We start from the raw sequence: 25,194 nt of genomic DNA, 5'->3' as shown, positions 1-25,194 counted from the left end.
TTTGGCCAGATCACATCAGCCTGTCTAGGCTTTGCTTTCCTGTCTCCAAGACAAGAGAAACACTACCCGTTTCATGGGCCTGCTCTGAGGACTCCGGGAGGAACCTGGTGCCGACAGCCGACCCTGTGCTGGAGTCCCTGCGCCCTGCTGCTGCTGCCCAAGGACACTGGCCGGTGGCAAGAGGCCGGATTACGTCATTAGCCCGTGTGCAGAGGTGCAGAGAACCACCACCTGCCTGCTGGACCAGACACCCCGAGCCGTAGGAACCCATGTTATGCTTCATGTGCTACTGAAACAGCAGCCCTCTGAAAAGGATTTATACTAGAAACGCAGAAACACAATTTCTGGAGCTTTCCAGTGGCAACTTGCTGAGTAGCACAGCTTTTGCTGCTGTTTGAGTTTGGATTTATTTAGGCAGCAGTTACCGAATCAAGTAAGGAATCTGTGTTCCAAGTAAGGAATGTAAAGTTACTGCAGTTCGGTGCTGTCCAAACATAAGACCATTTTAATTTCAACTAAAATTAAAAACACTTAAAATCCAGTTCCTCAATCCCCTCAGTCAAGCGCTCAGTGGCCACACGTGGCCGGTGACTACTACACTGGGCAGCACGGAACTAGAGCCCCCCATCCTCACAGAACGTTCCACAGATGGTGCTGCTCTAGTTCTGACCTGCCCAGGCCCTCACTTTTGCTTCCTGCACTATACACAGAACATGTGCTAAAAGCTGCAAAGAGCTCAGAGAAATAGCATAACATCCACTCCTTCCACTCTGCACAGAACAAGACCAAAATCCCAAACAACTCTAAGCAAGTTACACAGGGCAGCACACACATACCTGATAAATACATCAGGAAAAACGTGAAAGCTCTGGGAAGACAAGATTCTTACTTAAATACCTAGAGGACACATGACTCAGGCATTGTTTAAATTTTTAAAAATAGAAAAGTTTGTCTTGGCTCAAAAGGAGAAAGCATTTCCACGCATCAGGTGGGTCTGTCTCCAGCTGTGCCCGCTGCCTGCCCTGAAGACACCAACTCCAAGTCTTCAGCAGTCTCTCCAAGAGAAAAGTTTTGGCCTGAGAGGGAAAGTTGTCTGTATCTGGTTGGCAACAAGAAGTTTGGTTTCCATTTCTTTCGAGAAGAGAGGAGAAAAGGAAAGGAGCAGCCCTCCTAATTCCCCCACCTGACCACTCACACAGCGAGCCCATGTCCCCTTTCTCTAATAAGCCCCGCGAGGGCAATGGGGCAGGCCCCGCGAGGGCAATGGGGCAGGCCCCGCGAGGGCAATGGGGCAGGCCCCGCTCCACGGGCGGGACGCTGAGGCTCGGAAGTCAGAACCCTCGATGGAGCCAGCCCTGCCCAGACCCGGAAGCCAGGGTCCCCGAGATGCAGTCTAGCCAGCAAGCTCAAGGCCTCGCGCATGCTTCCCGATGCTAACGGGACGGAAGAAGAAAAAACACACAAATGGTTCGATTTTTCATTTCCCTTTAACTACTAGCATTCTAGCCATTCCTTCAGATTCCCAGGATTCCAGAAACGTTAAGATCACCTGAAATCTCTTTCAAACATGAAAAGATATAAACTACCTACACATCCACATGTTATCACTTAGGAAATTAACTCTGATCTCAAACCACAGAGAGCTTAAATGATTGTGCGGAGCAGCTGATTTGGGAATTAAAAAAGAGCACAAGCCCACAATAATAAGGCATGGTACTGATAATCAAAGCCGCTCCCCACCATGGGGAACCTCAGAGCCCTCAGTCAAGTCCACCCTGTCAGCACAGAGAAGGACAAACTTCTGCACCAGCCTCGCAGGCCAGGGCGGGGCCCAGCCTCCGTCCCCTCCCACCAGCAAAGGGAACACAGGCTTCCGAAGCCCAGGCCACGTGCGAAAAGGTGACAGGACGCTCGCCAGGTACCAAGTTTTCTAACTTTTCACGTCAGGTATTAATTTTATAGCAAGAAAAAGACCAGGTGGAACTAAATGGAGATGCCTTTCTAACGGAGAATAGAATTTTTGTTGAATGTTTTGTTTTTACATTCTGTCACAAGGCATAAAACTGATTTAACCACTCTCTTCAGGAAGGCAGGCAGATACACTGCAAGAGATTTTACTTCATTCTGCATTTAAATAACTTCAGAGTTGGCAATCAAGTCTGCAGAAATTCGAAGACAAACAGCAAAAGTTATTTTTAGCATTGGGTTTATTTAAACGCTGCAGACCGGCCACACCTCACTTGCTCCTCTAAGCTGCCCGAGTCCTTCTCTCTTCCTTCCTTCCTTTCATTCACTCACTCACCAGACACTTACTCAGCAGCGGCTTGGTGCATGCTTGGCACTGGGAATGCAGGCTAGGACGCAGCCCATCGTCCCCCGAAGAGACCCCCCCGAGAGCAGGGGTCAGTTTTTAAAGCGCAGTAGCGACTCCACAGGGAAGGGAGCTCTGAGGCGGGGCTTCTGGGCAAGACACCGCTCCCATTAACCTGCGCTGCAGGACAAGCGGTGCAGGGTCCTCTGCAAAGCAAGGATGCACTGTGGGGATCCACTGTACTCAGACTCCGGAGGCGACCTGGGTGAGTCACCGACCTCCCTCCCCCAGCACAGGAACGGCACCTTTCCTAAGCTGACCAGTGCAGGACACCTCACAAACGGGACTTCTCAATCACTGTAATTTCCGTATGTTCATCCACATGGCTTTCACATAACCTCTTCTCAGATGACATATTTTAAGAACAGTCCACGTGAGAAAGACACAGAAAGGCACTCACAGCTATGATCACTCTGGCTGTCCCTGAGTTCAGGGGTGACAACCAAACCAGAGGACAGACAATCTGCAAGAGTCATCGTGATGGGCTGGAGTCCAGTCAAAGGAGAGAAGTGTTGGAAAAGCAAAACACAACCTGTGTTCCCACAGCACAGAAGTCTACGTAGGAGAGAACACCTGCACGTGCAGCAGGCAGCCCCCAGAAGATTCCGTACCCTGACCCCCGGCACCTGCGGCCGTGATGAAATTGTCACTGCTCCTGTGATTATGCTGTATGACTACGTGCCCTAAACACAGACAGTCACGTGGGTGGACCTGACCCAACTCCATGAGCCCTTAGGGCAGAAGGCTTCCTTCAGCTGGCAGAGCCATCTAGAGACTCAAAGCCCTGTGGTGGGTTTGAAGATGGAAGGGCCTAGAGCCAAAGGATGTAGGTGGCTTAAAGGAGCTGAGAGAGGCCCCAGCGGGCAGCCAGCAAGAAATCAGGGACCTCAGTCCTATAACTGCAAGGAATGGAATCATGCCAACAACAGGAGTGAGCTCGCAGGAGGACCCTGAGCCCCGGCAGAGAACACAGCGGGCAGCCCCGAGACTTCAGCCAGCGGCGTGCCTGCGCAGAGAACCCAGCCCCCAGCGCCAACCTCTGACCCCCAGAACCTGTGAGACATCAATGAGTGCTGTTGTAAAGCCACTGAGCCCGTGGACATTTGTTACACAGCAGCAGCAAACCAGTGCAGCATGGAAATCCTAGCATAAGACATTTCATTTTCAGTGCAAATCCCAAGCCGTCGGGGAGAGGCACCTGTGAGCGCCTCACTGGGAGGCTCGTTCGTACTGGGGGCAGATGTCTGGGGCACCTGTCTCGATTACCGAGACCACCCACCTGCCCTTCCCCGGGCGCCACACCCACTCAGCGGCCTTCTGAGAGAAGAAATCCCTGACAAGCTGACCAGAGTCTTCTAGGCAGGCCTCTGCACAGCTGTGCTGGCCAGTGGCAATTTCCAGGTGACGCTGCGGCTTATGACAACCTCCTGTGACTCCAGTGAGTGAGATTCAGTCACCCCTCCCCGGTGAGCCTGCCTTCTGGCTGTACCATCAAAGTCAAGTTTCTGAATCTGAACATCACAGGCTTTTGTTTGTTTGTTGACTACAACCCTCTTCTACTTCACAACCAAAAACCCAAATCTTAAGCCATAATGACCTAACCACGGCACACAAAGCCTTATTTTCCAAGGATGACTGTTATCCCTCCTTCTATTTACACGAATCCATTTAAAATGGGGGCCAAAATTTCATATTAAACAGAGACCAAAAGAAGGTCTGAGACTTTACTTTGAAAAACAGATCTTAAATTCTGAAAATCCTGTTTACTTTAAAACACTTAAAAATACTTTCAGGAGCAATTAAGTCACAACCACGTGTCACGTCTAAGCGGCAGCAATGGCATCGCCTTGGCACTGCTTTTCCATCCAGAGCTCACAGCAGCAGGACGTCCGCTTTATCCCACCCTGACCTCCACAGCAGGAGCAGTCAGGAGGCCATTTTCTACAAGATCATTCGAGGGCCCACTTTTCAGAGGACTCCTAATATCCTGACCCTCCACTTCCAGAGCTCCATCCCGCCCCTCCTCCTCTTCCTCCTCCTCCTCCTCCTCGGCAGCCCCGTGCTAGCTTTGCCCATCCTCGTTTACCAGCACCCAGGCATCACTTTCCCCGACTGTCACAGCCAGCATCTTGTGCTGGATTTTCAATTTCACTTTGCAGAGAGACTGGCCGTGGCGCGAGGGGCAGGGACAAGGATGCAACTTTCACGCAGGGAGGAGTGTCTGAGTGGGAGCTAATTTCATGAACGGTCAGTGCAGCAGCAAACTCGTGCCCAGCGCGTCACCCTCGGGGCCTCCAAGGATGAACACTCAGAAAACAAGGCCCACGTGTGCCACCATCTCACAATAACCATTCCTGTGCATCCCCGGATGTTTACAGGAAGAGATGAGAATGAGACAAAGGCAACAAGAGTGGTGACAGCCATGGTCCATGGCGGGTCCTGCTGGACCTTCACCTGTGCCCTCCCACTGGTCCCCTAAGGACGAGCCGTGGGAGGCCATTCGTTGGACTGTAGGTAGTGCCACGTCAGGCTGGGGGCACAGAGGGAGAGAAGGGATCCTGAATCTTCTCCAGGCACTGACTCGGGAGAGAGGAGAAAAGAGAACATGCGTGGAGTCAGAAAGAACCCAGGCCGGGGCTCGGCGGGGCACGCTGGCCACTCCTCTGAAACGACATCTGTCGGCTTCTCACAAACTTCAGGCTAAGTGAATTTTCTTTGAGGGAACAGAAGATGTTAAAAAAATGAAATACTGTCAAGGGACCCGCAGGGAGGGTGCTGCGTGTGACCCTGCACACTGCGGGCAGGCCTGAGAGGACAAACGCTGAACACAAGCCAGGGCAGGGCCCGGACTGCAGGCGTCCGCCAGGGCGCGGGGTCCTCTCCCATTCCAGGATCTCCCTCCTGGGGGTCTACAGGGCACCAGGAAGGATGTGGCAGAGTATCTGAGGTCCACGCGCCCACTCTCACTTAGCAGGACTTCTCTTTACCTTTCAACTGGGAAGGTTTCTGAAGCTGTTGAGACTGACCCAGGCAAAGTCACAAAGTACTGCTGGGTCAGGAGACAAGGGCCGGAGAAAGTGGTGGCAGCCAGAGGCCAGGACACGTGCTCAGGGTCAGCCTCGAGACTGAGAGCTCAACCAAGGAAACAGACTAAGAAGTAGAACCAGCGGCAGCTCCACAACAAGAATCTGGCCTTCTCCACTCCGAAGGTTCTCGCACTAACTCCTGCCCACTGTCACCTGCCTTCTCTTCGTCTTACTCAAGAATGAAAACAGGTTGGCCACCTTACAAGGCGGCCGCCAGGCAAAGTTCCCAAGGGCAGAAACCTCCCCAAGAAAGAAGGGATGGTGCCAGCTGCCACATGGGCTACCAGGCAAAGGCCCAATGGGGCTCAGTTGACGCTACTCACACTCCCACCCGCCAGCAGCCGCTTACCCTTTCTTGAGGACTGCAGACGCTGTCTTTCCAGAAATGCTGTCCTGACACTAGATGGGCTGAGCAACTTCTCATCAACAAGCTTCTTTTCTGCTGGCTGGCCTAGGATCTCTTATTTCAGTTCTTTCCCTTTCTAAGCCGCAAGTGAGAGACCTTCTGGGGGCCTTCCTCATCACTCTGGGTAAGCTGGTAGCCTGGAGCAAGTTCCAGACACAGCTATTTCTCGATACCAAAAAGTTAGTTGGAGAAGCCCGGCGGGCCCCGTGGAAATGTCTGCTCACGAAGGACGCCTCCCTCCGGTGCACTCTTCCTCCGCTCCGCCCTTCTAGGTGGGCAGTCCGCTAGGATTCAGAGCAGCGAAGCAAGCGCAGGGTACTCACCCTTCCAGGCACGTGACAGGCAGTCCCAGCAGGCTGCTCCTCGAGGCAGGGACGGCAGAGAGTGGACAGGCCCAGGGCCACCCATAGAGGCGGGCAAGGAAGGGCGGCCAACAAAGCCCGCCTATTTAGGTGGGCCGAAACACAGAACTCCTGGCCGCTTCGGAGCCCACTCTTCAGCCCTACACGACTTGGAGCCGACTTCTAACAGGCTGGTAGGGGTGGAAGCGGGGGACCCTGACAGAGAGGGAGTGGAGACCCCAGGCAGGGCCCAGAGGGACAGCACCCGGGAAACAGGCCGGGTATCAGGCTTTGCCTCTAACCTAACGGGGGCGAGGGAGGTGCCCGGGGGTGGGACCTGACCCAAGCTGCTGCCAGAGGAGAGCAGCTCACTGGCCACGCCGGGAATAGTCCAAGGGGGGGCAAGAATGCGTGATGACTACCTCGGGGTTCGTGAGCAACCTCACTAGAGACGACAGCCGGCCATGTGACGGTGAGGAGGACAGGCAGAGAGAGACTGAACAGGCAGGGCTCATGGGCCCTAGGTGCGGGCACCCCGGACTCAGGTTTCCAAGTCAGGATCTTGACGCTGTCTCCCCCATGCCGACCCCTCCCCCAGATCCCAGGGCAGCACCTGGCAGGTGGTAGGCTCATTTATTAAGGAAAGCGATAGCAACCTATGTACTGAGGCTTACTAGAAACTATGGATGAGGAAACAGCTTCCAGAGCCTGAGCAGTTTCAACAAGGGCATCACACTGGCACTGCTACCACCTCATGAGAGGAAGAAGCGGGACTCCAGACAGTCTGGGCCCAAAAATGCTCTACAAGCAAAGACCACGTGCCTTCTGTTTTCCAAGTGCTAAAACACAGAGTCAATTCCAGTTACAAGACAGGCTGGAAACCTACAGGTCCCCCGAAGAACTTTTACGTTTAACGCCATACATCAAGAAACTGTGTCCGGGACTTCCCTGGTGGCGCAGTGGTTAAGAATCCGCCTGCCAATGCAGGGGACACGGGTTCGAGCCCTGGTTGGGGAAGATCCCACATGCCGCGGAGCAACTAAGCCCGTGCGCCACCAACTACTGAGCCTGCGCTCTAGAGCCCGCGAGTCACAACTACTGCGCCCGCATGCTGCAACTACTGAAGCCCATGCGTCTAGAGCCCATGCTCCGCAACAAGAGAAGCCACGGCAATGAGAAGCCCGTGCACCGCAATGAAGAGTAGCCCCCGCTCGCCGCAACTAGAGAAAGCCTGTGTGCAGCAACGAAGACCCAACGCAGCCCAAAAAATAAATAAATGAAAGGAAGAAAGGAAGAAACTGTCCCCACCACCTCTTCTTAGAAAGTTCTACAAGTAAGAACTGGAGAAAGAGAGGGAAGAGGAGTCTGGGCTCCTCCTTGGGGCTGAGTGCATGCTCAAGGCTTCAAGGAACTTAAGAAAGTAATGCTTCCAACCCACACCAGGTGAGACGAGTTGCAGAACGCAGCTGTTACTGGGTATCATACACTCTCTAAAGTAGTATCAACTTAAGTGTTTTACAACACACTTCAAACCAGAATAAATAGACCTATGAAGAGAAAAAGTTACTTGAAGAGATAATTTCAATACCTAGCAATTGAGGGATTTCTAAGTTTCTAATGTTTTCCAACCCTAACACCCAGGAAAATCATTAGGTGCCCTTTAAGTCAGCATGAGATTGTACAAGGAGAGTTTATGATTTAAGTCCTGAAATACCAACATAAAACCTACATACAGATATCTTGTTTCCAGGTGCTCAGAAAAGCACAGGAAGGTAAGAGGGCTGGGTAAGTAGCGCTCACACCTGAGCAGCGTCACCTGGGACTGCTCCAACACAACACACACCCACCTTTTTTTACCAGTCTTTGCGTCTGTAATTGCACTAGCCCTAAAAGGAACTTCTAATCCCCTTTAGGCTGATGTGGAAATACATAAAACAGAAGTGACGCTTTCCAGAGAATAAGTATTTGCTACAAACCTTACTTTCTTTGAATGCAACTAACTTGTTTTAAAAAAAAAAAACTGCAGATAATGCTATTTGTCACTTTTGGCACAAAATTAAACCGTAACATTGAAACCCCCTCCCGAAAATGTCATTTCTAAATTCGCTGTTGGTTAAATTGTATCGCTACCAAAAATCTAATCCTCTTTCAAATGGATTTCCGCTGAGAAACAAAGTTACATTTAACCAATATTTACCTGCCAGGTAATTCAAATTCCTGGCAATACTATAATCCTCTGCAAGGTAACATAAAACTCCACACCTATTTGCACCCGACTTTGACAAAAGGTCCCTAACCTGTCGGGGTGGGGTGGGAGGAGATGGAGAGAAAGTTAGGCGACCTCCTTTCCAGTTTCGCCAGGGAGAAAATGAAAACATCCGCACAAATCGGTCTCAACGGTCCCTTTCCTGCACTGATAGTGCAAGAATCCGGACATTTCACTCGTTTGTTAAGAGTCTAAAATGGAAATAACAACAACCTCCCAGGGAGTCGGACAATGGCCTCCAACATCCATCCTCCAAATAAGACGGGAGCCTGGATGGGGACCTCCGAGCTCCCGCGGCGCTGCCCGGGGAGCCCCGCGGCGGGGTGGCGCGCCCGGCCGGGCCGGGATCCCCACGGGAGGGCGCCACCCCCCCGCCCCCCTCCCCGGTCCCCGCGCCTCGCCATGCGCACTCACCCTTGGATACCCGGGCTGTAAGCGCGGCTCTTCCACGGCGTGCCGGGCCGCGGCGCCTGGGGCCCGGGGCCGCCCCCTCCGCTCAGCGCGGCCGCGCGGCTGCCAGACAGCAGGTAGTTGAGGCCATAAGTGCTGGCCTTGTTCTCGCGTTTCCGGCGGCCCGGGTGGAACTGGTGCTGCAGCGGGGAGCCGGCGGGCGCGGGGCCGCGCGGCCCGGGGTGCCCGTTGGCCGCGCCGGGGCCGCTCGAAGGACCGTCGGCGAAGTGGAAGAAGGCGCCGCCGCGGCCTCCTCCCGCCCGGCCGAGCGAGGCGCTGCTGGAGGACGACGAGGAGCAGCCGGGGCTCTCCGTGCCCGACTCGGCGTTGGACGAGGACGACGACGACGACGACAGAGACGGCGACTTGTGCAGGCGCCGGGCGCCCTCAGCCGCGGGCCCGAGCGCCGTCAGCAGCGCGGGGGGCAGCGCGGCGGGGCCCGGCGCGGGCGGTGGGGGCGACGCGGCGGGCAACGCGGGCCCCGCCAGGCCGCCGCCACCCAGCCCGGCCGTCCCCGCCGCGGCTGCCGTGTCCAGTGCGGGCGAGTTGAGGCAGAAGTAGGACGCGAAGCCCGAGCCGCCGCGGCCCACGCCCTGCGAGGTCTCCCAGATCTGCATCCACAGGGCATTGGCCGGCCCCTTCTGCTCGGGCTGGATCCAGGCCACGCGCGGATCCATCCACGCGCCGCCCCGCGGGCCCGCGCGCCCGTCCGCCCCGGCCCCGCCCCCGCCGCGCCCCGAGCCCCGGCCGCGCCGCGCACGGACGGACGGACGGGCCGCGCGCGGCCGGGCGGACGGACGGGCGGGCGGGCCTGCGCCGCGGCTCAGGCCGGCTCGCGGCGGCGGCTCCCGTCGGGGTCCCGGCTCGCGGCCGCCTGGCGGGGCCCGGGCAGGCCGCGGCGGGCTGCTCAGGCCTGTCGGGCTCCCTTCACGCGGCGCGGGGCGGGCGCGGGGGCCGCGGCGGCGGCGGCGTTCCACTCGGGCCGGCGGGAGAGGCCATCGGAGGGGGCGGGAGGCAGGGCCGAGGGGGCGGGCCCAGGCGCCGCGCAGCCCGGGACCCGCGGGAGGGCCGCCGCCGTGCGCCGGACCCTCGGTCACGCTCGCGCCGCTCACTCCGCGCTCCTGCAGCGGCGGCGGCGGCGGCGAAAAGACACTCTCGGCGGCGACAGGGCGCGGGGGAAGGAGGGGGCGCCGCCGCCTCCGCTCCAATGAGGGGCGGGGAGGGAGCCGGGTGGGGAGTGGTGGGGAGGAAGCGCGGCCTCCCTTGCCGGGGCCGGGACGCCAGTGCGCACGCGCGGCCGATTTCAAATCCTCACTAGACACCGCCGCCTTGGTTACCGCGCCTGCGTACTGGGGTTCTCCTCGGCGAGGCCCTGGGGGGGCAAGGGGGGCACCGCGTCGGAAGGATACGCGACAGGGAGGGGCTGGAGGGGGGCGGCGACGGCGGCGGTTTCGTGGGCCTTTCTAGACCAAACTGGGCTGCGGTGGGGCACGGAGAAGCCGCGAGGCGGCGCGCCGCCCTCGGCGCGGCCGACAGCCCCACCTCTCTCCGTCGCGCGCAGGCTGAGGCGTGGAGACATGCGCGCTGGCCCTGGAGTACCGGCAGCCGTCTAGCCGCGCCGCGCGTGCGCAGGGACGCAAGGCCGGCGCTGCCGGTGGACGTTTCCGCGACCCCGTGCGGGGTCCTCGCCCTCAGCCGGCCGACCCTCCAGACCTGCGTAGGGAACTGACGGGTCCCACTGCGGTCCCGTCGCTGCTCCAGGGAAAGCACAAAGATGCCCCAAGCCCCCTCCCGTCCATCAGGGTCCTGCGTGCCGCCGGTCACGCTGCGATCCCTGTGTCGGCGCCCTCACAAGTGCTCGCCGGGCGTCCTCCCGGAGGAGCAGGTCTCACACCCTGCGGCCCGGCCGGCACCGGCCGCTGAGCGGCTGCCAGGAGCGGGGCCCAGGGGCGCCCTGGCAGAACCCTAATCTGCCCGTTTCCTCACAGGCTATTTTAGTTTCTTTTAAAAATGATTTTCTATGCAGAAACGGGTGTTAAAACGTTCAGCTTAGCTCACTGGAGCGATTTCCCGAGGCAAGCTTGGCAGTGCTGCCCATCAGAGAAACAGCCCGTGTACGTGGGTGTCGGGCGCGTGGCCTTGGCTGTTCGAGCTGGCACAGGGTTGGCAGGATGCATTGGAGAACTGCCCAGCTGTCTGCTCTTTTGAGTTCCCCGTGTCCAGAGGATGCTCTGAGCCGGGTCTGACAATAGTATTGTTTGGAATGCAAAGCTAACCACGCAGTCTGTGAGATCCAAAGCAAGCCTGCCGGTGCCATGGGAGCCCAGACTGCCTGCCGGACCCCGCGGCACCCCCCCCCCCACCCCGCTCCCCGCGTCCTGGCCTGAGTCCGGGGAATGCGTTCCCGGGCCAGGCGACTTCACGGCACCGAGCCAGGACCCTGAGGCTGTGTGCCTCACTCCCACAGCGCCTGGGCGCCATTCCTGTTAAATGTGTGGGAACAAGGCGTATTTCAAATGGTCTGTTCCTCGTCTGTGTCAGAGATGAGTAGACGTTACTAAGTGCTTGACGCCTCAAACCTTGTACCGACATGAGAAGTCCGTGTATTGCATACTAAGGTTTTTTGCCAGATGATGTTACTTGATAAAAGTGGCTATTTCGGTTCAGACTTTTTCAGTACCTGTGTATTGTACATGTGGAAATTATGATCAAGGATTAGAACATGTCCAGTTAAATAAACTCCAGAAAATCGTACACAAGCAAGTCAGTCACTATTCTGGAACTCCTTGCTTCCAGTGACTCAGGCCAAAATCATTGGAGTCATCCCAGCCTCCTCTCTCTCCATAACCAATACACCCTCTTGGCTTCACCTTCGGAAACAGCCAAAGCCCTATAGCTACCCTCAGTCCACCCTACCCACTACCTCCACCCCCCTTCAAGCCACAATATTTTTAGCCTATTTTAAACAGTGCCTTCTAGCTGGTTTCCCCCATTCCATTCTTACCCCTTTGGCATTGTCTCCCTACAGCCACTTGAGTGATCCTTTAAAAAAAGAATGTGGACTTAAAAAAAAAAAATAAGATCATGCCACTTTTCTGCTCAAAACCCTCTGGTGGCTTTCTTTCTCACTCAACCTTACTATGATCTACAAGTCCCTGCATTGTCTGGTGCCCTATCCTAGCCTGATCAAGTCACAAGCCAGTGGGCACACTCCTACCTCAGGGCCTTTGCACTTGCTGTTACATCTGCCTGGGATGCTCTTCTCCGAGATGTCCCTCCCCACTCTCAGGTCTTAGTGAGGACTTCCAAGTGGCTCTGTTTAAACTACAAAGCTAGCCTTCAACACTCCCTACTACCCTACCCTGCTTTATTTTTCTTAGCATTTATCTCCGTTAGTTTCCTAGGGCCACATAACAAAATACCACAAACCAGATGTCTTAAAACAACAGAAATTTATTCTCTCACAATCCTGGAGGCTAAAAGTCTGAAATCAAGGTGTTTCCAGGACCGTGCTTTCTCTGAGGGCTCTGTGGGAGAACCTTACTCTTAACTTCTGGTGTTGCCAGCAATTCTTGGTGTTCCTCGGCTTGCAGGTACATCACTCCAATCTCTGCCTCCATTGGTGCATGGAGTTTTCCCTGTGTGTGTGTCTCTTCTCTTCTTATAAAGATACCATTTACATTGGGTTGGGACTCATGCTGTTGACCTCATCTTAACTTGACTACATCTGCAAAGACCCTATTTCCAAATATGGTTACATTCTACTGGTACCCAGTGTTAGAGCTTGAACGTATCTCTTTTTTTGGGGGGGGTGGGGGCGGACACAATTCAACCCACTATACCATCTAATATATACATTGTTTACCTTGTTTGTCATCTGTGTCCCCTCACCTCGTTGGAATATAAGCTCCACAACGAGAAGAATTTTTATCTGTCCTTTTCCCTACTGGGTGCCAACTCAAGGACGGTGTCTGGCGCATGACAGGTCCTCAGTGAACACTGGTGGGGTGACCAATGGTCGCCTAACCAACCCAATGGGAATGAAAGCAGGAAGTTGCCTTGCCGAGCTTCCAGGATCTATTACACGGGTTGTCGTTGTTTACTTGTTTTCAACATTTCAATCTCCCCCCATGACCTCCCACTCTGTCTTTGCCGTTTGCCTCTAGCTAATCCCCCTTAGTTTGATTCATCAGCCACCAGTCAACTTCTTGTAATTATATCCAGATTTTGATATGTATGCATTTGATCAGAAATCTTTTATGTAAATTAGAAGCAGTATATTTCTTTATGTAAATCAAGAAACAACACTGAGGGCAAAATGCAGTCTCTGAGACTCTGGGCAGGGGAGGTCTTTCTCTTTGCTTATCAATTTTCACAGTAAGCCCAACATTTACCCTTTTTGACCAAAACCCACTCTTCTCTCTCTCTCCTGATATTAAAGGAGAGGTGATATTTGAGATTACATTATGGTTTTAGTGTTCTCACGAACAAATGGTTTCCAAAGTATGTTTCATGAGCTTTCTGTACCAGAATCAGACATGCTGGTTAAAATGCAGGGATCTGGGGCTCATCCAATCTACTGAAACTTTCTAGAAGTGAGACCCAGGAATCAGTATTTTAAGTAAATTCCCTGGACAATTTTTTTTTTTTTAATTTTATTTATTTATTTATTTTTACTTATGGCTGTGTTGGGTCTTCGTTTCTGTGCTAGGGCTTTCTCCAGTTGCGGCAAGCGGGGGCCATTCCTCATCGCGGTGCGCGGGCCTCTCACTATCGCGGCCTCTCTTGTTGCGGAGCTCAGGCTCCAGACGCGCAGGCTCAGTAATTGTGGCTCACGGGCCTAGTTGCTCCGTGGCATGTGGGATCTTCCCAGACCAGGGCTCGAACCCGTGTCCCCTGCATTGGCAGGCAGATTCTCAACCGCTGCGCCGCCAGGGAAGCCCCTGGACAATTCTTAAGCACAGTAAAGTTTGAAAACCTCTGCCTAATCCAAGATTTCCAAACTCAATTGCTCACAGGAACTGACTAGGTAATATAAGTAACTGACAAAAAATCAGTGTGTGTGTGCGCGTGCGCACGTGTGCGTGTGTGTATTAGTCAGCTACTGCTGAGTAACAAACCACCCCCAAACTCAGTAGCTTAAAATAAGTGTTTGGTATTGCTCACAAGTCTGTGGATCAACTGAGTGGTTCTGCTGGTCTGGGTCAGATACAGCTGAAACTGGCTTAAGTTTACTTAGATGCTTCAGTCAGCTAGAGGGTACACCGAAGGCTGGCTGATCTAGAGTAGCCACACTCACAGGGCTGGCAGTTGGCTGGCTAGCAGTTGGCACACCAGGGTTGACTAACCCGTGTGTCTCTCATTACCCCTCAGGTTGGCCCCAGCTCATTCTCAGGGTGGCTGAATAGGCTTTCAAGAAAGCAAGCAGGCATGCATGAGGCCAGACTGGCATGCCTCCACTTCCTCCCAATCTATGAGCCCAATCAGGTGACCAGGCCTTGGCAAGATTTAAGGGGTGGGGAAGTAGCCTTCACCCCTTGATAGAAGAGCTGAAGTCACATTTCAGGGGTCATGCTATGAAGGGAATAATTAGGGCCACAGTGTGACATGAATGAGGAATGGTGGGAACGAGGGACCCTGGAGAGCACCTGCCTGCCGTAAAGGACCACAGATGCTGCTCTCCAGCTGGCAGGAATGCAGGACTCACCCAAGGTACCAGAGATGGCCTTTCTCACAGGAAACTGGAAATGCAGAAATGAGCCTGAAATGTCCTGTTTTGAAATGTCAACCTGTAGGCAGGTGCTGCTGGTTGCCCACTCAAGTCGTTTGGCCCTGCTGCCCCCCTCTGTTGTAGCAGGCAGAGCCCCCTTTCTGTCCAGGTGTCAGCATGGCCAGGTACACAGGAAGGGCCCACCTTCCTTGGATCAGAGGCTGAATCATGTCGCGTCTACGTCCCTCCTGGGGGTCTCATTCTCCCTGCCAGCACCAATATAAGCACGGCACACGACTCTGTCCTAGGGGACAGGACCTGCGGGAAAGGCTGCCGGACACCCCTGGGAAAGTCTTCAAGGTGAACATAAAAGAGACATCCAAGAGGAAACTCCCCTCTTCACCGCTGGACACAGTTATATAGGGTGCCTGGCACTGCTGCAGCCACGCTGAGGCCAGAAAAGAGAGGGGACCGACGCTCTGGGGGCCGAGCAGAATGATGGAAAGAAGATGCCCTTGGTTGCCTCACTGAGCAACAGAATCAGCCACAGCACCGCCTCCCTCTGCAGACCCCTTGGCATCTGAGGTGATGACCACCCTCACTAGTTGAGGCATTTTCTGGACGGGTCACACTTTGCTGCAGAAATCACCTTGATACGGCAATTTAATTCAGAAAATGCTACCATACAGTGAGAGCCAGACTAGAATAGTCAGTGGGTTACATGTAGCTTATGGGTAATCTCTGGTCCCTGGCAGGCAAATAATATGATGGAGAAAAAAGAGATGAGAGAAAGCGAGAGAGCGATCCACCTGTGCTGTGCCCTAGTGATTCTGTGTTCATGATCAGAGGTTTCCTTCAAAGAGCTATATTCCTGCAAAGGTGGGTGCTGGACTTTTTGAAAGTTGCAAGCACTGGGGCCACTCCTTAAAGGAAATCTAGAATATATATATGTATAATGGAATCACTTTGCTGTACAGCAGAAACTAACACAACATTGGAAGTCAACTATACTTCAAAAATTTTTTTCTAACTGGAAGTGAGCATTTTGGTGTAATGAATGACCTTCCTCTTATCATTAATTATGGAAATTTTCAAATTTATACAACAGTAGGAGAGAATCTATATAATGAACCCCTGTATACCCATTACCCGGATCCAGTAATTATCAACTTGTGGTCAACTGTGTTCACTCATATCCTCACCCACTTTCTTCCCTTCCAAATACGTTGAAGCAAATCCCAGCTAATATATCATTTCATCCATAATATTTCAGTAGGTATTTCTAAGTTATAAGCACACTTGCTTTAGAACAAAACTATGATATTATCCCATCAAGGTAGTAATAATAATGTCTTGATATCATCAAACGTCTGATCCATAATATAATGAATATCTTTGATTATCTTACAAAAATTTTAATAGGTTGTTTTTTCCCCAAAGTTCTATATATTGCAATGGTTGATTTGTATCTTCCCAGGTTTTTAATCTATGATTTCTCCCTCATCTTTTTCCCTTTTCTCCTGCAAGGGTTGAGGGGGTTACAGTCTGTTGTTGAAGAATTTGGTTCCTTTGTCCCACGGTCTGGATCTTGCAGTTATATCTCCCTGTGGTAACATCTAACGTGTTCCCTGTCATCTCTCTTTTCTGTAAATTGGTCTGTTGGATCTAGAGTCTTGATCACATTCGGCTTCGGTCTTTTTTGGCAAGCGTGTCAACGGCGGAGGTGGATCTTTGTCCCTCAAGCGCCTTTGATGAGCATCGCCTAAGACTCTCCGTCCATTATTCCACCAGGGCGGGGTCACCACATTTCAACAGCACAGCCGTCCCAAGACGCCCCTTCCCACCTGAGACGCAGAAGATGCCGTGCAGATCGTCCGGTCTAACTCCTCACAACCCCGGATGAGGACTCTGAGGCTTTCCTGAAACCCAGACTTCTAATATTCTGGCCCAATCGGGTCGACTGGAGTGGGGGGTTCAGCTAAGCAAGTCCCGTCAGTTAGACCCCATACGAATTAACTTCAATATGTCACACAAATATGACATAACGGAATACAGAAGGAGTATTCCTGTGGAAGGCATATGTAACAGAATTTGAGAAATGCTCTGTAGGGAATCTATAAACAGGGAGCCCCATAATCATGCTTTGACTCTCTCTTGTCCCAGGATGGACACCTTGACCCTGGTGGACACACATGGTCCTTCACCATGAGCTTTGAGGGGGGCAGGGAGATTTTCAAAAGGCTCCACCTAAAAAACCTAAGGTAACCATGTGATGAGATGGATATGTCAGCTTGGCTGTAGCAATTATTTTACTATGTACAGGTGTATCCAATCACCACGCTGTACACCTTAAATATGCACAATTTTTCCTTAGAAGTAAAATAAACAAAGAAATGAGGTTGAATTTTTAAAACTTTATATGTAAGTTCAAGCATATTGAAAAAATTTTGATTTTGAGAAAACAGAAAATGTATGTTTAAAATGCTTCAAAATTAACACTAAGTAAATGTATAATTGACAATATTAGGCATGTGTGAGCATAAAAAATGGTAAGCCTCAGTTTTCTGCAAATTCATTTTATGTGGAAAATCTAACTTCCTCACAATGTAAGATAAATGAAGTGTATTCCATGAATGTTGTTCTCCACCATTTTAATGTCTCTATGATAAATAATAAAAAATAGATCAGTGGTAAATATTTGGAGCCAATTTTTTTTAAAGGCTCCACCTAGACATGAAAGAAACCAGCTTCATCTTCCCTAGAACAACAGCTGACCTTCTCCTCTCCTTCCCTTGTCTTCAAACAAGGGCCCTGGAATTAAATCTCCCAATGTGATTTTTAAGTTGGTTTTTCCATCTGTGTCTTAGTGTATTCACTGAGAATAGTTTCATCTAAATGGATAAAGATGATGTGGTACATATAGACAATGGAATACTACTTAGCCATAAAAAAAGAACGAAATAATGCCATTTGCAGCAACATGGATGGACCTAGAGATTGTCATACTAAGTGAAATAAGCCAGACAAAGAAAGACAAATATCATGGGATATCACTTATATGTGGAACCTAAAATATGACACAAATGAACTTATCTATGAAACAGAAACAAACTCACAGGCATAGGGAACAGACTTGTGGTTGCCAATGGTGGGGGGAGGGATGGAGTGGGAGTTTGGGGTCAGCAGATGCAAACTATTATGTATACAATGGATGGACAACAAGGTCTTACTGTATAGCACAGGGAACTATATTCAATATCCTGTGATAAACCATAATGGAAAAAAATATGAAAAAGAATGTGTGTGTATGTATATACATATATAACTGAGTCACTTTGCTGTACAGCAGAAATTAACACAACATTGTGCATCAACTATACTTCAGTAAAATAAAATTTAAAAAAAATTTTTTAAAGAATAGTTTCATTTAAAGCAGTGGAAAACTTCACTACCAGTGGCTGTATTTGTTTCCTGGGTCTGCCTGTAACAAATCACCACAAACATGGAAGTTTAAAACAAGTGTAATCCACTCCCTCGTAGTTGAGGAGGCCAGAGGCCCAAAATCAAGGTGTCGGCAGGGCCGCGCTCCCTGCTTTCTCTAGCTCCTGTGGCTCCTGGTGTCCCGTGGCTTGTGGCTGCGTTGTTTCCTCCTCTGCCTCTGTCTTTCCACGTAGCCCTCTTCCTGTGAGTCTCCCTGTGCCCTCTCCTCTTCTTATAAGGACACCAGTCACTGGATTTAGGGCCCACGCTAAATTCAGCATCATTTCATCTCAAGATCCTTAACTAATTACATCTGCAAAGACCCTATTTCCAAATGAGGTCATATTCTGAGAATCTAGGTGGACATTCATTTGGGGGTCGGGGGAAAGATACTATTCAACCCACTGCAGGGGCTTACACAAAAGCCAAGAGTTCTTTTTCTCCCATAACTAAGAGTCAGGAGAAAAAGCACCCCTAGCAGGGTGGTCCAGCATCCGAGGATGTCCGAGCTGACCTGCCCGTGGTTCCCCTGGCCTTTGCTCCAGGGCTGCCCCAGGCCCACTCGTCATGTCCACAGTCAAGGATGGAGGGAGGTGAGGCAGGGAGGTGTCTCCTGCTTGCGGCCCTTTTTTATCAGAAAAGCAGAAATTTCTAAAAAGAAACTAGATTTCGCCTTATATCTCGTTGACTAGAACCAATTATAAGGCCACCCCTAACTGCAAGAAAGGCTGGGAAATTATATTGAGACACAGAATGATCAAGAAAGGCCTAGACCAATCGTGAGACATTGCTGGTGCTGAGCGTATGGCCATGTTGACAAAGACCGGGGTCTGTTAGCTCAGAAGAAGCAGGCAGTGGGTACTGTGTAAGCCCAGTGTCTGCCAGCCCAGTCTCTTCTGAATTTGGTCCCTTGAGAGCTTGTTTTGATAAAATCCAGGTTCAGGTCGACATTGACCAGGGTGACCCCACCGAGATAACGTGCCCTCTGGTTTCTTGTCAGGATCAGCGGATGGTCCCTTCTCCCGCCTGACTCAGAGGCAGGGCTTCTCAAGTGGGGCGGATTTTGCCTCCCAGGAGACATCTGGCAACGTCTGCAGGCACTTGTGATTGTCAGGTCTCAGGGGTAGCTGCTGAGCCTCTGCTGTGTGTCAGGCACAAAGATGACCAATCCAGTCTCTGAACCACACGCTCTGGGTGGAGAAAACACAGTGATGTGCATGGCGTGCTGGTTGTTGAGGGGGATACAGAAAAAGGGAGCCTGGAGGGGGTGTTGCTAGACGATCCTGCGGGATGCAGAGAAGTAAGCCAGCAGAGGGAGGTAGAGGCAGGCAGATGAAGGATGTTCCAGGCCTGGGGAGAGAAACAGCCCTGAGGACAGACACGCCTGCCCTCCCTGCATCTGGGCCCAGGGGACGGCCACAGAAATCTAACACGAGCCTGGCGCTGCAGACCAAGGCCAGGCCTGGGAAGACCATATTCCACGCTGCAGCACTTTGGAGGCTATCGGAGTCCCCATGGAAAGATTTGCACTGAGGAGTGACAGGGTCTGAGCTGTGTTTTAAGAGGCTCACTCTGCCTTAGGAGATGGAATTGTGATGCACGAGGGACAGAGGTGAGGAGAACATGGCCTGGGGAGAGAACTAGAAAGTCAGTAATGGGCACAGTATTAGGTTTGCAAAGGAATATTTAGGAGAAGATAAACTAGTTGGGGTTAGTAGCTGTAGATGGTGTAAGAAACACCCTCAGATCGCAGCGGCAGGACGTAGTGAGTTTCTCTCTCATTCACATCCCCATCCAGCTGGGCCCGATGGGGCCTGGGTGTCGGGAGGGAAGGGACTTCACGGGGTCCCTCAAGGATGCAGGCTGTCTAATTCAGGAGTCCAGCGGTTCCCTGGGGCCTGGCAGGCTCCTCTGGTTCTCGGCAGAGGGCCGGCAGGAGAGGGAAGGAGCAGGATGGCGGGTCCTGCAGGAGGTTTGGGGCCAGGCCTGGGGTGGCCGACGCATCTTCAGCCCACATCCCGGTGGCCAGAACTCAGGCTCATGGACCCACCTAATCGGAGGGGGTCTAGAAAGTGTAGTGGAGCCGAGAGCCCCAAACAAAAAGGAAACGGGTCTGGTAAACACACGGCACTGACTCTGCCATAGAATATGTTTTGGAGGTAAAACCCTCGGCCCTGTAATTGATTCCACCTGGAGGAAGGGAAGGGGGAGGAGCCGGAGAGCTGCCAGGTTTCCAGCGAGGAGCCTGAGGACAGACCCGCTGACGGAGAACGCGGGAGCCCGGCCTTAACGACGAGTCTGACCGGGGCTGTCCTAAAAGCACCGCAGAGCACTTAACAGGCACCACCTGTTTTACTGTGTGTGTGTGCCCTGCACCCCATTATGGGAGAAATGTAGATATAAATGCATGTAAATCTACGATGTAAAAGACAGCCTGCACGTGAAACAGGAAAATTCTCGTTTTCCAGTTCTCATTCTTACCTAGTAGAGGCCCCTTGGCTTTCTTGTTTCTCCCACTCCCTGGAGAAGCCTTTCCAAGCAGAAGCACCTACTGAGTGTTTACTTTACACACCAGAGTCTCAGACACTTCCTGCAGCGGAAGTCGCCGGGGGCTCTGTCCCCGCCGCTGACAGAGGCCACTGGCAGCCAGGTCCAGACGTTACTGCCACAGCCCCTGGCGTTCGTAAGCTCTATACAGGGAGGCAGTCATAGGTAAGTAAACCCAGACGCTCTGTCTCACGGAGTTTGCTGAAACTTCCCTGTGCTTTAGGACTGTAACGGGGCATACGGTGCATTCTTAAACCCAGATCTGTTTCTCTGGTTAAGAACAGGGGCTGTGGAGGCAGCTCACGTTGCAAACACTCTGCCATTTCCTGACGGTGAGGCCTTGGGCAAGCTGATTAACCTTGGTGGCCCTGATTTCCTCATCTGCAGAATGGGGACAATAGTTGTAACCTATGCGTAGGATTGTGTGCAGATTAAAAGAGTCATACATGTGAAGTGCTTACCGGAGTGACTGGCACAGAGCACATGTCCTACATGCGTGTTCGCAATGTTATTTCGCGGAGATTCTTAAAGAAGCTAGAACTTTCCTGGCATCCTTAGTTTCCTAGTTATCTCCTCCTCTAACTGAGGGGAAGGTGCAGTCAAAGGCCATGCTCCCTGCTTTCGGCTCTTGGTCAGGATCCAACTTCCCTAGTGATGGAAGAGAATAGTTTATTGCCCTGCAGGTCTGAAGAACTAATTCATTTTTCTATTTCTCTTCAGTCCCAGACAAACCCTCTGGATGTCTGTTTTGTTCTATTGTGCAAACCAGGACTTGGGCGGGTAGACTGGAAGCACCTCTGTTTCCAATCATTGCTAAACCATCACTTGAGTCAAGATCTTCTGTATATGACGTTTAATAACCAGACACAAGAGGGGCCTCAAGACCCACAGACACGTGTCCTTCCTCACAGGCCAGGGCTAGAGGATTCTGAGCCGAGCGATGGAGACGGCGCCTACACCCCCAGCAGGTCGCCCCGTGTGCTCTGCGAAGGGTAACCGAGCGGAGGGAGGAATCCAGGCAGGGAACCAGTCTGGGGCCACGGCAGTTCCACGGAAGAGATACGGGCGCTGGTCCCAGGATGTTGGGGGCTGACGGGGACCAGGGGGCAGGTCCAGCACGGAGTCTGAAGGTAGAATTATTAGGATTGACTGAGGAGTGAGGCAGAGGGAAGAGTAAAGGGTCCACCCGGGTTGGTGGCCCGAGCAACTGAGAGCCTTCCTTTCCCAGATGGAGACACAGGGAAAGCAAGAAGCATCCCTTTTGGAAACGTTAGGTTTGAGATGTCCCTGACTGACATCCTCGGGGGATACCCAGGAGGCGGTTGGCCACATAAGTGCTGTGTTTGGAAGAGAAGCTCGTCTGAAGAGGCGTGTCTGGGAGGGAACCCTTCACTGCTGGCCTGTAGTGCTGATGGGTGAGCTCAGCCCGGTGGGCGTGGGTGACAAGGCCGCCGAGCCGGGGTGGGACCAGCCTGATGGCGCAGGGCAAGGCGGCTCGTCGCCGTGCGAATTCGCTGCATGGCATTTTAAACCTGTTCAAATTTCTGAGTAGATTTAAGATGTGTGTTGTCATTTTTCAAGGCCCTATTCAATAAAATATTTCAGCAATTACTACATACACTCGGGTAACTGGCTTAGGTCCACCGAGGCCTAAAAATAGCATGTTTACAGACCTGCGGGTTCTTTTCTCCTGATTGTGAGGCCTCGCAGGCCCAGCCAAGCAGCCCTGGAGGTGGAAGGCAGAGCTGGGCCTGGAGACTTGTCGGCAGAGGCGTTTCTAGTGAATTCCATGCTGCCAGAAGGGCGGATGCAGGCGGTGCCTGGGATCTCCTAGTCCACCAACCCGCTGTTTGTTGAGAAAGCGTTCTCATCCTAATGTCGCCTTCCTTCTGAACTTGAGCCATGACAGGACCATGGCTAGAGCCCCCCATCACGAAGGGCCACAGCCCTTCATGAAAGAAAATGGTAGGTGGATGGTCACAGGACACAGGACGGTCACCTTCTCTGAAGCACAGGGCACCCTCCTCCCCGAAAATGCGGAAGCAATCAAAGGAATCCATTTCTGAAGTTTCAAACCAGTACACGATGCCACAGTGCTTCCTTAACAGACCACAAGTTGTGAAAAAGGCATGGGTTTCACCACCAGCAAAGAAATGATGAGAAGTACCGTGGTTTAAAAAATGTGTAGGACAGGATGCTAATCACTGCCGTTTTCCGTTTATTAATTCTCTTGAATTGGAGGAGTGTTTAATTTTAGCCATGAGGTGCCTTAGTGCAGCTCAGAGAGAACATGGTCTTTCTATGGGAAGTATTTTGGGGCCGGACTCCTGCTCTGGACTTACAGTTGCATTTCAAGAGTTTGGGATTTGAAGGGAGTGGGCAGGGTGAGCAAATACCCCTACACAAGGGGGCTGGAAGGAGGGTGCTCCAGCCTGGGGGGCTCTGCGTGATGCATGTGCCTGTCCTGGCACAGACACTTTGAAAGAGGACCGTGCCCTAAGGTAGAGATGGGCCGGCAGTGCCGGAGGTCACTTTAGCCTTTCTGGAGGGGAGGGTGTGGGCATCGAGTTGCAAAGAACACGCTGGCCTGACACACGCTTCCTTTGGCCTACAGTATGTTGTTTAACGTTTTAAAATATAAATCGCGGGAGTTCCCTGTTGGTCCAGTGGTCAGGACTCAGCGCTCTCACTGCCGGATCCCTGGTCGGGGAACTAAGATCCCGGAAGCCGAGCAGCGTGGCCATAAAATGCCATAAAATGAAATAAAAGAAAAGAAAGCTCACTTGATTAGTCAGCTCTGCTCGTTTATGCTGCAGTAACACCCCCCAGCCCCCATCTCAGCGGCCTCTAGGAATAACACGGCACACGTCGGCAGCCCCTCCCGGCGCTGTTCCACATCATACTTTCTTCGTTCGGGGACCCTGGCCGGAGGATCAGTCCCCAACTCACACGGCGAGGGAAAAGGAAGACATAGCCAAGCCACACCTTGGCTCTCAGGGTTCTGCTGGAATGTGGCAATGCCACATCAAGTCACACCCCGCTGGCTGAAGCCACGCCCGAGGGAGAGGATGGGATGCATGATCCTCTGACAGAGGACAGAGAACAATCAGGGATAAAGAAGATCCAATACCACCTCTGGACAAAGGATGCCACCTTGCACGTGCCACATCTCACCAGAGGTCCACCCCACTCAGAGACAATGCTTCTGTGGTCCAAGGTGGCGCTGGGGTTTGCAGACTCTGGGCTAATAAATGCAGGGCTGTTTATTGCCTCAGTTTGGCTAGTTTAAAAACAGCCATTAACAAGTCCATTTCTTTTTATCTTAAAAATATTTAAGACTAGTGGATGTTCTGACCTCAAGATGTTTGGAAACGAGAAAGAAACCATTTCAACTGTCAAAGCTTTGCTTTGTCTTTGTGGCCGTGTCTTTCTCGGTTCTTCTGTAGATAAATTCATCCACTTGTGCATTCATTATGCAATGACTGAACAGACCTATCTGGAGTCCTTTTGCCCCCATGTGATGGGTACAGGATGGACAGCAGAGAATAACTCAAGGATCATCTTCCCATCAGAAAGTCAGAATGAGGACTCGGGGTCAAACACCTTCCTCAGCCCCGGGGAAGGTCCCACCCCCACCCCCACCCTTGAGCAAAAGGCAAATGCTTGGGAGCAGGAGCTAAAAGTTCTGGGTAGAAAATCTCAGTGTGACCAACCATGTGCCCAGGGGATGGGCCACGAGACATCTCAGAGTGAGGTGACCTTGGTGACGTCCCCTTCTGCTGCCCCGGCTGGGGACAGGGAGAGTGCCAACCTGCGCACCCTTTGGCACAGCTCAGCGGGGTGTCCCATACACAGTTGTCAACTGAATAAAGGAACCGACGTTCAAGATCCTCCCAACCGGACCTCAATCTCCAGACCAGCCTTGCCTCCAACCATTCCGCCACTTGCTGGTGCCCAGGGTCTCAGAGTTTTTTGCTCACAGCCCCTGAGCTGAGCGAGCCGCAGTCTTTCTTGTCTCTGACCTGCGTTCAGGGTGCACCAATTTTCTGGAAGTTTCTCTCAACCTCATCTTTGCCTCTCCCGGTACATCTCAAACCTCCCAGACCCAGGTCCAGCCAAAACCTTTGCAAGGCTTTCCTGGCCACATTAACCTAAAGTGATGGAATTAGGAAGTGGAGATTTACAGTCATTCTGAACGTTACCGTAGTGATTTTGAAAAGGAGTGATGGGCTTCTCCCACTGCCTGGAATTTGGTAACTGTGGGATCCCTTGATTTTTCACCCTTTTACTCGGTGTCCCAGGTGGACCATAGGCTTCATCACAGCAGGAGTCTTACCTCCTGATCATCTGAGCCCTGCACCGGCCCCAGTCCCTCAGCTGGCCGGCAGGAGGCGCTCAATCCACGCAGGTGTGACGTGTTTCCAGCTGCCTTTCTGCTCCTTTGTAATTCACGGGACAGGCACGGGTCCTTCTGACACTGCCTGGGATAACCCAGTATCACAGGGGAGGAAATGTCCTTAACCGCAATTGGGTAGAG

General features: G+C 52.4%; 1 protein-coding gene across 2 annotated transcripts in view; it reads right to left on the bottom strand.

The window, feature by feature from the left end:
- Positions 1-9,632, bottom strand: part of TENT4A (terminal nucleotidyltransferase 4A) — a 43,831-nt gene extending 34,199 nt beyond the window's left edge. For both annotated transcript variants that reach the window (XM_059916081.1, XM_059916082.1), the window contains exon 1: positions 8,885-9,632. In XM_059916081.1, coding sequence (XP_059772064.1) covers positions 8,885-9,597 — 713 coding nt within the window. In that variant the 5' untranslated portion in view covers positions 9,598-9,632. The remainder of the gene's footprint in view (positions 1-8,884) is intronic.
- Between the last annotated feature and the right edge of the window lie 15,562 nt (positions 9,633-25,194).

This window comes from Balaenoptera ricei, chromosome 3 (genome assembly GCF_028023285.1).
Source record: "Balaenoptera ricei isolate mBalRic1 chromosome 3, mBalRic1.hap2, whole genome shotgun sequence".
Classification (NCBI taxonomy): domain Eukaryota; kingdom Metazoa; phylum Chordata; class Mammalia; order Artiodactyla; family Balaenopteridae; genus Balaenoptera; species Balaenoptera ricei.
This window is presented reverse-complemented; position numbering and strand designations above follow the sequence as displayed.